Source organism: Phalacrocorax carbo, chromosome 2 (assembly GCF_963921805.1).
Source record: "Phalacrocorax carbo chromosome 2, bPhaCar2.1, whole genome shotgun sequence".
Lineage (NCBI taxonomy): Eukaryota > Metazoa > Chordata > Aves > Suliformes > Phalacrocoracidae > Phalacrocorax > Phalacrocorax carbo.
The window spans coordinates 55,098,712-55,114,719 of NC_087514.1; the positions used below are offsets into that span (position 1 = coordinate 55,098,712).

Genomic DNA, 16,008 nt, shown 5'->3' on the forward strand with positions numbered 1-16,008 from the left:
AGAGAGGTACCTGCAGTTCCACCCTCAATACACACAGTATGCTGACAATACCACCCAGCAAGGTTGCAAAGTCTGGATTGTCCATTTAAGGTGTGCAAATGCATGTGCCACTCCAGCTGCACTTGTTCCCGGAAATATCTGTCTCTTCTAAACTGCTCCCTGAAATATTTGTGCCTCCTAATTAACTTGTTTCAATGCACCCAATGGTCTGCTCATCATAATAGCTTTGTAATTTGAGAATTCATCCTTTTAGGAGCTCTATTCTCATCAGTATTACATTTGCCTAAGAAGTCTAACCATCTTAGAAGCAGATAAAGTGATTATTGAGGACAGTCAATACAGCTTCAAAATATTTCATCAGTGTAAGTAGAAAAAATGCAAACAAAATTTTTATTGGGCATTACTCAAAAGCTATTCAGAACTTGCAAAGCAGAGAAATCTGACACACAACAAAACATGATGGCTTCTATACGCTAGCGCTTTGACACTTCAACTCCAAGAGAGTCCAAGTTTAGTGAAAAAGTGAAACTTCCTAAAAGGCAGTATTCTTCACAGCACTTTTTTTTTTTTGCATAAGTGGAAGTCTAACATAAAAAATCTCCCTTTCTGCTCCATCTTATATTCTCATAAAGCTCAGCCTGCTAGACAAGATTTCCATAGAAATCCTATTTGGTAAAATTTGCTTGATTGTATTCCAAAAAGTGACTCACATTTTATAACCAAGTGGCAAAAGCTGAAATGAGTTTGACTCTTTCCATCAAAGCCAGTATTAGTCATTCTTCCAGCTTAATGGTTTGCACGCTATTCCTGACAGACAAAACTGGGATTGCAGGTCAAGAAATGACAATTTAATAGTCACAAAGTATGTGGCCAGACAGCTATTGCTAGTCTGGAGGAAGCAACACAGGACTTGGCCGGTGAAACAAAAAGACGCTTGACAGCATGACTGCTAAGATGCTGTAAAAGTAATAAAATCACAGCTTCTGTGTTAGAATAGAAACATTTGGCCCAAACTGTAAAGCCACAGTTAAATAAAAATCATAAAGTTCTTCCTCACCTGCGACTCTCCAAAGTGCTTAAACAAGAGCGCTGGAGGATGCAAGGACTAAGTGCAATTTGACTGTAAAGACATCAGGATTTGGCACCCAGTCAGATACTGCTTTCCTCCGCCCTCTCTCCTTCTTCATGTTCTTGCAGGTTCCCCTTTCAAGCCTGCAGACTATTCCATCTCTACCTTTATACTCTTTTGTCCTCCCCAGGTAGCTTTTCTTCTCTGCTGCACCCTGCGGTTGCCCAACGGAGGGCTGGCTTTGCCAAGCCCTCCCAACGCACATCCTTCCCCTCCTGGCTGCTGCTTGTGACCTCCTGACCTAAAGCAGGCTCAGGACAGGCTGGTCCACTGTCCAAAGACTACCTCAGTGACAAAGCTAGAAAGGCTGAATGGAGAAATGGGTCCACTCTGAGAATTTGCTCATGCCCACTATGAGACGCTGAATTTGCTCACGCTTTGCTTCTCCATGGCCTTTTGGAGTTGAAGCTGAGGCATCTCCTCTTAGCATGTGTCTGCTCACAGGCACAGACTGGTTCCTAAGTGCCAGTGCAGCAAAGCCCATCCCTCCCAAAAGTAGGCTCCTGGCAAAGTCCCAGCAGGGAAGGCAAGTATCCTTAGAGAAAACCACCAGCAACTTTCTGCCAGTAACGTTCAGAAACAGTTATGATTCACAGACATCATGGAAAAGGACATAAAACTCACCACTCTCACTGCTATTTACCCCTGACATTTCCCCTCCCTCCCCTGGGGGTGTCTTATACCCCTGCTAATCTCACGATGGTCAGAATTACTGTTTGGACAGTGACTCAACATGAGTCTCGGCTCAGCAGAGTACCAAGCAAAAGAGAAGCCCTCTGGGATCAAATCCTTCTTTGTTTATGGGCTTTGCTGCCCATAATTCATTTTCTGCATTCTGGTGTGGCATGTGCTGACATAAAATTAATCCAAAGTCTCTGCCTGTTCCAGGAACTGCTCATGATCCCTCACCCAGCTCAAATCTGTGCAACGTCTTCAACCTGCAGAGAAAACAACGGAAGCATCTCTGCGCTTGGCATTGGTGAAATATCAGGCCATCCATACTTTTGCTTAAATTAGGAATCTAATTTCCAGTATTTTCCTCCAGGCAGAATGAAGAAAAGACAACTAAATGTAATTTACCTCTACGTCACATGCATATTCTGATCCATCCAGGAGTGTCACTTTGCACTGCATGTTTTTCGGTTTCTTGACAATCTTTAGAGGAGACTTGGAAAGTTTGCTAGACGATGATTTTTGAGAAAGTTTGTCGTCCTCTAGCTGCTGGTATTCCAGCTGTTTTGCACTTGCAGCAGCAAACTCCTGTTCTTTGTCTGTGGTCTATAAAGAGAAAAAGATACATTTTGAAATGAGATAAACCAATCACATGATGCAGTACACCATACTCCCTGCACCCAAGCATTTAAGTGAGCCTAGTGTAGGGCTTGGACAAGAAAGCCCCTGATGAAGGACAGAGTCTTGCATTTTCCATGTTCCTCATATTCTTCCCAGCCCTCCCTTCTCACGCTAAAACGTACAGAATACCCACACGAACGAGGGGTATGCATGAAAATACTTTAGGCTTCTACTTTTTCCATAGGTATAAAACCCCCCCTTGGACTTCTTCGACCTGTTTTTGTGGTCTGTTGGAAATGCTGAATAATTGGTAAATGCTGTGATGAACAGAGTTTCTTGATATTATTTTTAAGTCCTGTATGTATTAAATGGTATGATGCCTCCATGGTGTCACACAGAATAGGAAAATTCCCTCAGGTTTGCACTAATTTCACTGTCAGTGAGAAAAGAGACCCCTGAATGAGGGGACGGACCCACCCATGACACTAAGTTTGCAGGGCAATTCTGAAATGCCTGGGAGAGCAAAAGGCTCCCTAAGCACCTGAGCAAAGGGTTAAACAAACAGGATGGAAGTGAGGGGCCAAATGACTTTTATGTGCAGCTGGCTGGCTAATGGATGATAACTACAGGATGAGAGGCTGAATTTTGCTCTCCACAGATGCCTGATAAGTCCCTCAAGCTGGTGAGAAGTAGGTGCTATTTGAAAGACAAATATACTGCAGGTGAAAGGGGAGAGAAGAAACAACTGTGGTTATTTTTGCTAGGGTTTGTAAGAGGGTCAGACCATTTGAAGAGTTACCACGACACAGCACAGCCCTTGGTCCTCTCCACGGCACTAGATGAAAGCCAGAACAGCTCTACAGCGTTTCATCCTTCCTAGCAACAGCACTATGCCACAGTCATTACCTTTCTCATCAGTTATGCCTCTGATAGTCTCCAAACAAAACCCCAACAGGAGTGCAGTAATACCTAAGCTAAAGCTTAAACGAAAAAAAAAAAAAAAAGAAAAAAAAACCAACCCACAACTTTCTGTTATCCCACTACAGGGGAAAAAAAACCCAACTGGTTTGGCTCTGAATGGTTTCAGTGTAATAAGCAACAAGCATCGCTAGAAATATATTGTAAATTAATCCTCTAAGTCTGTTTCCATTCATTGTATATAATAAACCTTCATGAGAAAGGAGCAAATCCATCCAAAAGCTTTAATCTGCTTTGAGACCAGAACAACCTTGCATCATATAACCAGCAACAACAGTGTACTGCTAAATCCCAGGGAACCTTCCCCAGCAGATTTCATACAAACAAGCCATAAGCTTCCTCTCTGCCTTTGGATGAATGGGGGAAAAAGGAATTTGGAATCAGCTCTGCTACCAACAGTGCCAGCTCCCACCAAAGCCCCAGAAAACTGCAGAGAGGCAACTGCAAAGAGGTGAGGCAAGACCCACGTTCCTCCTTTCCCTGTGAGAGAGGACACAGCAAAGGTCTCCTGGCCTTCCCTGGCTGGGGAGACTAGAAGAAAGTGGGACTAGAAAGATAAAAAAGCAACACAAAAGCAGCTTTCAAAATCCGCCTCATCCCCTGAGCTGTGGACGTTCTTCTGCAGGAGCAGCCCAGCACCTGCCAGCTCTTCCCACACCCAGCTCCAACACTGAAGGACCTTCCCCTTTCAGCACTTGGACACCAGCTCTGTGTCTGGACATCAAGGTCTTCACATACCTTGATGGCTGGCGGGAGATGAAGGCACAGCGTACGTCAGCGGATTAGCTGTTCGCTAAGCATTTGACATTTACAGTGGCTGTGACGAATTGGGAGAGTCCCCCCAGGCACAGAGCAAGGCTTGAGGGCAGCTACCCCTCTATCACAACCGTGGCCAGCTGGCAAGTGGTCCAACCTACTGCCCGGAGAGAACAACAATACTGAAAATGTCTCCTGCTACGGCCTCTGCGAAGAGCTGCACTGCTGCTGATGGGCAGAGGGGGTCTCTGATGATTTCCGTAGATTTGTTACGGAAATCTGCCAGGGAAGGCGCACATGCACGTGTGGATGCAGGACACTCCAGGTCTGGAAAAAATATACCGTCATACCCAGTGGCTCATTAGATTTGTCATGTGAGAGTTAACACCCTGCCCCAAGAACAACCAACCAACAAAAAAACCACAGATGCATGGAATTAATATTTTTCAAGAAAATGGGAAAGCTGCTGGAGAGAAAAGCCCAAAACAACAGGGGCACCCAGCAGCCATTTAAATTTTAGAACCATCTTCAGCCTGCAAACAATTTCTGTGAATCCTAATGGATTGGCGATTCTTTTCCTTCCTGAAGACACTCGGCATCTCAAGACTACAACGGACATTTGCTTATTTACAAATATTTTTTTTAAAAATAGCGTTGAGGATTTTTTGTTCATTAAGGTTCCCGTCTACATTAAGATCAGGGGAATGTGTCTAGGTTAAAAATCACACACAGGATTTTCACTCATTTGTATGGAGAACAAAACATGCCAAGAACTATTAGAGAAGATCCCCCAAACTATGCTGACAAGTTCAGGCACTGAGGTACTTTCAGACTGTATTAAGCCTCTTCTTCCTAAAGAAACCTGACAACCTGGTATCTCAGGGAAAAAAAAAAAAGATGCCAGTGAAAAACCCATGTACTCAATGAATTATTTTGAACTCTGCAAGCATAGTGGCACTTTCTCCTAAATTCTTCCTCAAGAAACCTCTGTGCTGTATTTCTGCAGTATTTTCAGTGTTGTGGACTCAATTCTACTGCAGCACAAGTTGCTTCAGGGTTTGTGGTTTTGAACATAAGCTGCCTCCTCTCTATCTATATTACTGTACCTCGCTATGACACAATATGTTCAACCCCTTCTGAAGCTGGACCCCCCTCTCGAAGCAAGCCTTTGAAGTCACAGGATTCAGCAGTAATGATCTTTGTCGGTTCACAGCTTCTCACTGGGGTATGAGGCGACATTACCAAGCTTGCGCAATGCACGAATCCCATCTATTTATGATAGTTGCTCAGAAATGTCAGTGCCCAACCCATGAGATGCCTTCTTGCTCATTGAGACAAGAAGGCAGGAAGATAGTAAGGGTGCATTATTGTATCTCATGGAAAGGGCTCGTTTCTGTAGAAACTGCTGATGTCAACATGAAGAAGCCTTTCTGTCTCCATTAAAATGTTGGGGTTTTTTTAATGTGTATAGAATTACAACAAAAAGTGACTGTCATGGGTCGGTAACAAATTTTTTTCCCAAGATTCTCTCATATGGGCGATACAAAAAACCCATCAACTTCATTGCGATTACAAGAGAGAATGATACCCATTACTCCTTAAATTTTTGGTTGTCTTTTTTTTGTTTGTTTGGGTTTCTTTTGTTAATGACACCATTGCCAACAGCTCTGTCTCTTAGTGCTGTGTTTAAGTGGTTCTTTCTTGTGATACAGACACTTAAGCCACTACAAAATACACTGGGCAGATCACTGCAGCTGGATTTGGCTCTCAATTTACCACAGGGACTTTCAGTTTCAAACTGATAATTTCTATGTGAAGGTCTTGCATATCCCTTCACTCAGTAGTTCTAACAAGGCTTCTGCAGACACCTGCTCACAGGTGATCTTTAGGAAAGGAAGGGATCACGCAGCACGTGAGCACATCTCAGGTCTCCAAACTCATACCTCTGTAAACACAGACAGACAGATTTGGTGCCTATGAGGTTTTTTGTTGTTGTTGTGGTGGTGTTTTTTAGGTTTATTTTGTTTTGTTCCAGATTAAAAGAAACTTGGGGCAGGAAGATTACTGAAGAGTATGATATTTTAAATTAATGACCAGTTTGTGCAGCACCTTTCTCTTTTGGAGAAGCAGCTTTGCCTTTTTTCCCCAAACTAACTACATGCAATTTCTGATTTCTTTGAGAAACCAAAATTGTCCTTACACATAAACGTTGGATGTGGGAGCAAGATCAGAGAGGTCTTTGAGGGGCATGGAGTGAGGCTGGTCAGGGTTTATCAATGGTAAAAATGGTTAGCAATCAAAAAAGCTAAGCAGTTCTTCCAACGGTCGATCTTCAATAGCAATAAGCATCAGAAATCCTGCCCAGCTATGTCTACCTCTTGAGATATTAGAAGTCAAACAAAAGATACTTCTCTTAACTTGGTCCCAGAAAGATTCGTTGTCCCAAGTATTTAGGTAATGCACCCATAAACCAGAAAAATCAAAAAGACTTTGTATATGAAATTGCTTACACCCCCATTTTTTCCCCACCAACAGCAAGTTTGGGCTGTAACTCTGTGAACGAAAGTTTAAAGCCTATCACCACAGCCAGCCCCAAACAGCTTCTATGGGAGCACTCATGCGGATTTGAAGCAACACCTTACCTCTGCTTGCTTCACCAGCACTGTCTCCCATCTAAGTAAAATAACAGGACCTCACTTCAAACAATATGTTCTTTCTAAAGGGTAGAGGAGGGGAGGACTTAGACTGGCTTATGCCACTCTTCAAAAGTGAATACAATCAGGTGGGGGTCATAACCGTATGGAGCTACGGGATGAAATTTGCAGGTACCTCGTTAATTGTGTGTCACTTACCCATGAAGGACAATGCCTGTTAATCCTATTGACTGGAAATTATTAACAGGAAAAAGAAAGCAGCTTGTGCAAATCTAGTAAGTGCAACAGTGAACTAAATGGAAAAGCATGCAATAGCTCTTCTGAAACCTATTACGTGAGAAGCTGAATAATTATAATGCAGTCATTTCAGAACTACGAGAAACTTAAGGGACCACAGATTCTTCATGGCTCACGCATCAGACAAGCAAGTATGAAATCAGTTTTCAGCAGGTGTCAAAGAAGAAATGAACTCTGAAAACATTTTCAGCTTCTTAAAAATTGGCACTGTTTGCCATCTAATGCAAATGCAAGATCAAAGATGTTTCCTGCTTAGCTAATAAGACTGCCCTTGTACTTAAGCACTGGAGGCAGAAAGACCCGACATGAATTTCAAAATATTCCATGGGAGAACTACTTTTTTTTTTAAACGCAAACGAACAACCAGTCAAGATCTAACAGCATCACACCAAACAGCCTTCCATGCAAATCTAGATATATATTTCTGCTCCTAACATACCAGACTCGTTATTTCCCAGGAGCAATAAGTGGGCACGTAGCTAGCTGAATGCAGCAAGCATACGTGCACAGGCTCCCTTACCTGCTCCTTTTTCACAGGCGTGCTGTGGTCTGCGACAGCCGAGAACTGCTCGAGCGCGTTTTGATGCTCTTCGCTCAGCTGTTGCTGGTCCTGCGGCTGGGTCCCTGCCGCCTCTTGCTGCGCAGGGCTCTCCTGCTGATCCTGCTCTTTATCCTTGGACTCGGAGTCCGACCCTGATTCTGTAGTCATGGTTGGTTATTCTGCAAAAAAAAGTGAGCAGACCTACTGAGTACAATCTCATAGCTGTGAATTTGTAGGCTAGGCTTAGAAAATGGAGAAACATCAAGTGCAAAGTTTTAGTCTTAGTCTTATTATGTCCAGCCTTTAAAACTAAAGCGGCTATGACCAGCCCAGTGCGGATCCCCGGGAAAGCTTCCCTGATACAAAAGACCAGGTCTAAATGCATCCATACTCAGAGAAAGAGCATGTTGCCATACATTCGTATTCTATATTATAATATACAGACGTTATAGGAGTTACGTTGAAGTTACATGCAGACATAGGGTTACACATCGTTCCTAATTCATAAAAGAAGGGTAACACATTCAGCAAAGCTCCTGTGTCTGAGGGCCCTAAATCTGACATAATTCACTGCAGTTTGGGTTTCAAAAGTTTCCACATGGTTTTAGAAAACATTAAATCTTTTGTTCTTTACATTTAAGGCAACAGGGCTTGAACTCCTCAACAACTACGCTCCCTTTTGGAAAGGAACTCAAGTACTTCTCGTGCTTCCAGGCAACATCCATGCTAGAAACATCTGAAGTGGGCCCTCCAACATCAGTGCAAATGTACAACTGTCTTAAGCACAGCTCCGTCCTTCCCGCTTGAATTCACCCACATCTCTGTCATTTCTTTCTAAGGGCTGGAGCATCCAAAAGATAAATACTTCCATCAAGTCCTTCTAAGTGTTAGACTTAAAATAAAGTGAATAAGACTTTCCTTGAATGTGAAAAGGCTCTTTGAACTTAACTTTGTTCAGAACTAAATCAATATGAAAATATTAGCAATATTAAGTCAAAATCTTTATTTCAATTAAATACTTTCATTATAAATATGTGGTTGGCACCCAATTCTCGAACTGTATAGAAGCAAAACCTAGCTGTGATTTAAATAAGACTGTGATTTTGTATCAAAACAAGGATTTGAAAAAGCAGACTGCCAGTTCAGCAAATAGACCCTGCTCTTACGGTTTTTACTCGTACGCTCTTAGTCCTCACGGCCTTCTCCTTGAGCATTTTGCTTTTAAGCAACTCAAAACCAATCCGGTCTGCTGCAATCTATTTCTGTTCATCATCAGGCCACGATTTCTTTAACCTGGTAACGGTAGCTACTATGTAATTATAAGTAGTTCCACAGAATATACATCTGCTATTTCATCTGCTGGAAAGTCACTATCAACTCTTAACATACACGGCAATGTTTACTAGGAGAAACAGGTTTATTAAAGATCACAAAAAAGTACAGGCCTTTTTTTTTTTTTACTTAAATGTTTAATAAGCTACATTGCTTGTCAGAAAATGTTTTAAATAAGGCCAATTACCACTTTCAAACTCATTTACGTATTCTGCACTTTCAAGGCTAAGTCCTCCAGCGAATACATGTCTCTGTACAGCAAGCAAGAGCCCAGCATTCAGCCTGTGCTGTTTTTACACTGCGTGTGAGGACAGGGGTGCATGTTCCTATCTACCTCCTGCACGCCAAAACAGCACGAGAGGGAAGCAGAACTAGAAAGCATACATGGCAGATTTACCCTTCAGGCCACATTTTCAAAGTACTAACGTGTGACACACTTGTTTAGGAATACATCATAAATTCCTGCACTCAAACTGGCACAGTCATATCAAAATACCTTTTAAAATGTATTGTTTAACAAATTGTCTTTATCATCTACAAAAGCAATAATGAACTCATGCCTTTTAAAATGTGACAATCAGAAAGCCATTCAAACTTCAGACGTCCACATCTGAGACGGTCACTTTAAATGCAAAGGAGAAAACCAGACGTTTCAGAGAGCGATTCATTTGACCTATTTTAGATGCCTGCTTTAAGCCGAGATAAATCACATACTAGCACGAGTTCACCCGACTCGCTATGAAGGAAGCCCAAACAAGTTTCTCTGATGTAGAACAAACCAACCCATCCTCCCTTTTCAATTCTATTAAGCCACTCTGTTTTGTACACTGTAAAAATTAAATTGCAGAGCAATGTTAATCTCCCAGAGTTTTGTTTTGCCCATCTGCCAGATCCAGATCAATATGGAATAAACTATTCTTCACCTGATGCTATTACAGTTGCCTTGCTTAAAAAGCAGCCAGGTCTCCACTAAATTCACAAGTTTTTTCCCCCTACCCTCAAACCATGTTTTGTACAAGTGTATTAAGATATTAAATGCAAATTAATCAAATAATTCAATAAAAACAAACTATGTGTTTTTCTTTTCCAGAAGCTATGAATTAGCAAGTAACAGACACCTAACTTTCAGCTATCAAATCGTTAATGAAACAACTCCAAACATCATAGATGATCAATATGAAGTGTTACACATGGAAGTTCTTGTACAAAGTCTTTTTTTTCCTCTTGATATCACTCAGAGATCAGCGAAATAGAAAGCAGCTATGATACCTGCTGTCTTGAAACACAATCAACCCCAGTATCTTGAGGCATTAATCCATATAGGATCAGATTGCCTGTCAATACAAATCAAAGTCTGTCTTCCTTCAGCTGCCATCACTGCATCTCTGGAAGCTCATATTTGCAACCTCTACAGCTTCTTTCCTAACCACCATTTGTACTCTGGCTTTTTGTGAGCATGGAAGCATAGCCATTAAATTAGCCCCATAAAACTCAACTTCACGTAGCACAAACTGAAAATAAGTTTTACTTTTCTTGCCAGTTACAATTTTGCATCTCAAGGAAAAACAAATGTGGTTCTTAACTTCCTCTGGGACACTTCCACATGAAGCAGAGCCTTACAGTACTGTGAATTACTCTCTGGGACTGGTTTTCTCTCCAGTTACACGAGTCCTTGCTCGCTCTGAGAGTGCTTTGTTAGAAAACTTTTTGTGCGTTATCAAATCTTTTAACACAAGAGATTCCCTGGATACAATATTCCTGTCATTAGTCAGACAGCAGATGGATTTAATTAACCCAAGGTTACCCGTTTCCAAATGTCGTCTTTATTTCCCTACGCATACTAATATGTTTAATAACAAATACCGAGAACAAAATACTATTGATTTCATGCTGTTATCTTACAGATGAAAATAGAAGCAAAGCAAACACATTTTGAATCCAATTTCTTACAAACTCCTCAGATGACTGTATTGCTAAGATTCATCTCATTCCACCTAGTGCAGGTTGAAAATACCTACGTTACAAGAGAGAAAAACAACACTCATCTCAGTGCAAACAAATAGGTTGTTTTGCCTTCCTCAGCAAACAGCTGCTTATCCAAAAGAACTTTGAAAGCACTTCATGTTTTATAAAAGGCAGAACAATCCTCCTAGGAAGCAGTGGTTTCACTTATTGGGAAAATAACCATTACCTTAAGAAATTTAACAACGTCAGTATCACTTTACCTTTGTTTGGATGCAGTGAACCTGACAGAATAGTGTCTACACATTTGTCAAACATATATAATTGGCTGAGATTTTCTTATTCTCATTTTATTAGTTCATTTACTAATCCTGGCTCCGTACCAAATCATGACTTCTAATGCGAATTTCAGTACAGGAAGAAAGAAATCACTGAAGTTCCTTAAACTTTTCCTGTTGCCAGCCCAACCCCATATCAAATTCCCTTCCAGCAAACAGAAAACAAACTAATGAAAAGAAACTAAGAGCATTACTTTATACAAATGAGGTAATACTATGCAAGCCAGATGTGCTCTTGGATAGCTAAGTTTTGGCCTACGACCGAATATTCAACGATTCCAAGAGATTAGCTGAGTCCAAACTTAACACAGATGCTGCTAATACTGGATAGTCTAAGGCTAAAGTCAATTTGGCTACAGAATTCAACCATAATGAAAATCAAGTCTTTTGAGTAAAGGGGGAAAAAAGGCCAAGAACTAGCTTATTTGAATGTACTACTTAAAAACTAAGTTAAAAACTATGTACTTTCAGCAGTGTAAATGTTTAAAATATAAGTGTTTGAGAATGCTGCAGAAGAATAATTAAGGGAAGATAAACATTAATATACTATCAAGGTATCAAAAACAACTTCAAAAAACCTACATGACATATTTTAAAATAAATTGTATTAAATCAAGTCACAGAACTCTTTTCATACCCTTACACTATACAAAGACATTACATATGGACTGCAAAACCTGCAAACCACTCGTGCAAAGCCTACATCCTAAAACCTTCCAGCATGCCTAGTCCTTGTAACCTACAGCTACCAACATATTGCAGCTTGGGAGACGGTCGCAGCAAGTGACAGTCACTATCTACTGTATACATTCATACATTCAACAAGTTATTTGACTCTTTGCCTTGCATTCTCAGAGCACAGACCTTCTGGGATGCATCTACTGAGCAAAAAATTCCACAGCTAATTGACAGCAGAAGCCACAGTTTAATTAACCCAGCAGTCATTAATAAACCTTTATTTATATATAAATACATTCTAGTGAAAATGTCTGCTATATTAAGCAAACGGAAATCACATTGCAGAAGAAATTGCAAATTAATTCTAAATAAATTGTGATGTAATGAGAAAACAAAATTGAGCCAAGTATAATTAAATGAACTATACATAGCCAGTAACTATTTCCTGTAATGCACAGATTGATGATTTACATTTAAATGCTTCTTTGATCTAATTAATTCTCTTTGTGGAAAGTTCTCCTTGAATTACAATAATTTCTGAAGATTGTTATAAATCATTGCAAAGGTCCAAATTTGGAAGTTATGTAACAAAATGGTTCCATACTTCAAAAATAATGGTCCACATAATGAGATACATATTTATCCAATAACGATGAGATGCTGATGAGAAGAGCATATGGAGAACAATATTGCTGCTATAAACAGTAACAGAAATGTCAATACATGTTTCAAGAAAAGAATACATGCCAGAACACCGACTTCTAAGCTTGAAATATAAACTGTTTTCATCAAACTGCTTGAAGTCTCAGCTCACTTCATTCCAGCTGGGTTCCTTATTAGGAAAACAACCATTTTTTGTTGATCCTCTTTAATTTAGGTGAGTTTTGCCCTCACATGCAGGAGGCACCTAAGCCTCAAAAGCCTAATATAGGGTCCCCAGGAGAGGCGAGAGGCAGGAACTCTGTGGCACTTCACCAGGAGTTAAGAGCAACTCTTTCTTTACTCATCACCATCCTCCGGCGCCGGCAGCAATTGGAGGCCTTACAGAGGAGGCCTCTCCTCAGCATTACAGTTTCTCCAGCGGATGTCAACAAGCAGAAGCAACTGCAGAGCTGCAGCCTGAAGAGATGCAGGTGGGAAATAACCACAAAAACGGTAACTGGACACCCCTAACAAACCACACACTCCTGTCACCTCTCTCATGCCAGCACCAGTGTAGTTTTGCGGGGTGGGTGGCTCAGCTGGGAGGGCTGAACCTCCCCAGCACGGGGAGGGGGAAGCAGCAGCCCTCCTTCGGGCATTGGTGGACACCCCATCTGCCTAATGCAGCTGTGAGGCTCCAGTCCTGCAAGTGCAACCCTTATACTTTAACTCACACACACACTGGCTATACTGAGAGTTTAGCATTGCGCCTTAAACATATACATATAACAAACACAAACACATTAGAACCAGCACACGGAAAAAACACTAAAAGAAAGTCAAAAATGTAATTACAAGGGAGACAAGAGGAAAACTGATAGAGAAAGGTGCTAAGCTTCATGATAAGCTGCAATTGTGACAGCACAGCACGCCACGGGTTAAATGACTTAACAGATCTGGTGGCACAAACCATGGCCCCAAACATAGGAGCAGGAGAGAGACTTCAGGGAGGACAGGGAGGTGTTAATAAGCAATAATAAAAAAAGGCTGGTTGGAGGTGTTGCGACACAAAGCATGAGCTAAAATATTTGTTTGGCCTCCTAGGAAGGTGCATGATACAGATTTTTTAAATTTTCTCCATGAAGATGAAAGAAGGAAAAACAGAGGAAACATCTGAGGAAGGAGTCGTGTAATCCAGACCAGATACCATGAAACCAACAGACACACCCTTCAGAGGGGGAAAAAAGGCAATGGCAGGCTTGAATTGCCCATAAGGACCCAAACCTCCCCTGCCCCAGGCATGCACGCACCTCTCTAGCACCACCACTGAAAGCAAATGCAGCTGAGTGCTGCTGGAGAGATTATCCTCTGCCTAGCAAGGGTGGGGATGGGAAGCAGCAGGAGCTTTTAGATGACGGGGGTGGGGAATATATCAAAAAGGGGTCATACATCACATCACAACCCAGGACACATGACTCAGGGATGAACGCAAAAGACCAACACCAACATAAAAGGAGAAATGAAGACTAGGATGCGACGTGACTTACAGTCAGCAAGAGATGCAGCAAACAATGAAAAGAGAGTCTATAAATGCATTAGAAGGAAAATCAGGCCTGTTACTGAACACAGGAAAGGCTGAATTATTCAATGCTTCATTTCACAGCACCTGGCTGGGACCAGATACTTGGGGCATCTTCCACCTGATGCGCAGAATGTGCAAGTGCAGGCTGGATGGAGTAAGGGAAGAACAGAGCAAGCACACGAGTAAGACAGGTGGTTTCACGTTAGCAGGAACCACTGGAAATGTCCCTACAATGCTTGGAGAACTACCAGCAATCATCCCTGCACCATTCAGCGTTGCCTTGCAGATGCCAGAGAAGCCAGGTAACGTCTATAAGAAATGAAAAGACCCAACACAGCACCTGATCTTACAGAGGAAAGCAGGGATGGAAAAGCTAGAAATTACAGTGTACTTTTAAATACCAGAGAAGTTACTGGATCCCACTGCTAAAAGATTTCTAATCCTGTAAAAATAATAAGACTAGAAACAAACAAAAGAACCTAAAACCGTCAACATGAACGTATCAGAAAGTCATGTCAAACTAGTGTAATGTGTCTCTCGCTCTCCTTGACAGGGCACCTGTCCCAGCTGATAAGAAGAAAGTGGTACAGATGACCGAGCCTATCGTTAGACAGGCTTTTAAAACAGTCCCACATGACTTTTTCATGAGTGAAGCACAGAAACAGTTTAAATTATTTAAAAGGAAAAAAAAGAAAAAGGTATACAAGCGATTAAAAAACCCCAAACCCTAGCCTACCAACAGTCATCAGTAGCACGATGACAACCTGTCGATTTGAGGAACCACGGCCCTTTGAGCATCAGTGAAGGAAGGGAGAGTACCCGATCCACGCTCAGCATCACGCTGGGGAGGCTGGGGCGCGCTGCTGGCATCCTCTCCAGACTTAAAGAAGAGAAAAGCAGTCTGACAGAAAACCATACATACGCTGAATCTGACTATTTTCCCATAAAGGTAACAGCAACAGGAGTGAGGACCTCAGAAGTGAAAAGTGATGGGGAAGCTATGGGTTAGGCAACAGGAATGAGGCAGCACGAGAGTCTGAAGTGACACATGGAAGCAAGACGAATTTCAGTCTAGGACATGGTGCTGGAGCTGTTCTGCCTTCTGCAGCACCAGGGAGAAGAGTACAGCATACTATATTTCAGTTTGGGATTGATATTTTTTGAAAAATATGCATTAAAAAGTGTCAAGAAGAGAGTAAGAAGAATGATAATAGGTTTAGAAAACATGACCAGTGGAAAAAGGTTTAGGAGCTGAATTTGTTTACTCTGGGAAAGTGAATAGAGAGGGGAGCTGATAAGAGCCTTGCAATACACACAAGCTTCTTGCAAACAGAAAGTAATCAAGCACTTGCTAACAGTGGAGCAAGAACTTGACTGGCATCAAGTGGGATTTAGAGTACATGGTATATCAGCTATGACAGTCAAGAAGAGGTTATCTATAGTGGTGTGCAGTCATCACAGGAGACTTATGTACAGTTAAACAGCAGCGGCAAAACACTCTGCAACTTTATAAAGCATACGCAATGAAAATGTTGTCAATTTTGCCACTTGGGTTGGCAACTCTGAATTCACAAAATGCATGTATTTGCTTCTGCTTCAGAGCATCTGGATGCACAGGATAACATTTTTATTTCCTGTTTACCTTTCGTTTCTATGACTCAGTAAAATTACCCCGGTCTGTTTTGCCCTCTTGATAGGTGGCTTCCCACAGCAATAAAACCCAGAAGCGTTGCAATTTCTGTTGCCCCTCCTGCATGCAAGGTTTATGAAGAGTATGACTGACCAGGTTCCCTGAAGATACCAGATCACCTTTTGGAGGTCGTATC

General features: G+C 41.6%; 1 protein-coding gene across 21 annotated transcripts in view; it reads right to left on the reverse strand.

Moving 5' to 3' along the window:
* The window catches only part of EPB41L3 (erythrocyte membrane protein band 4.1 like 3), a 144,097-nt gene that overhangs the window by 59,317 nt on the left and 68,772 nt on the right, over positions 1-16,008 (reverse strand). For 20 of the 21 annotated variants that reach the window (XM_064442949.1, XM_064442952.1, XM_064442954.1 and 17 more), the window contains exons 2-3: positions 7,628-7,827; positions 2,210-2,407 (exon numbers count right to left, since the gene is read on the reverse strand). In XM_064442949.1, the coding sequence (XP_064299019.1) occupies positions 2,210-2,407; positions 7,628-7,816 (387 nt within the window). In that variant the 5' untranslated portion in view covers positions 7,817-7,827. The remainder of the gene's footprint in view (positions 1-2,209; positions 2,408-7,627; positions 7,828-16,008) is intronic. The other variant, XM_064442958.1, reaches the window with a different exon arrangement.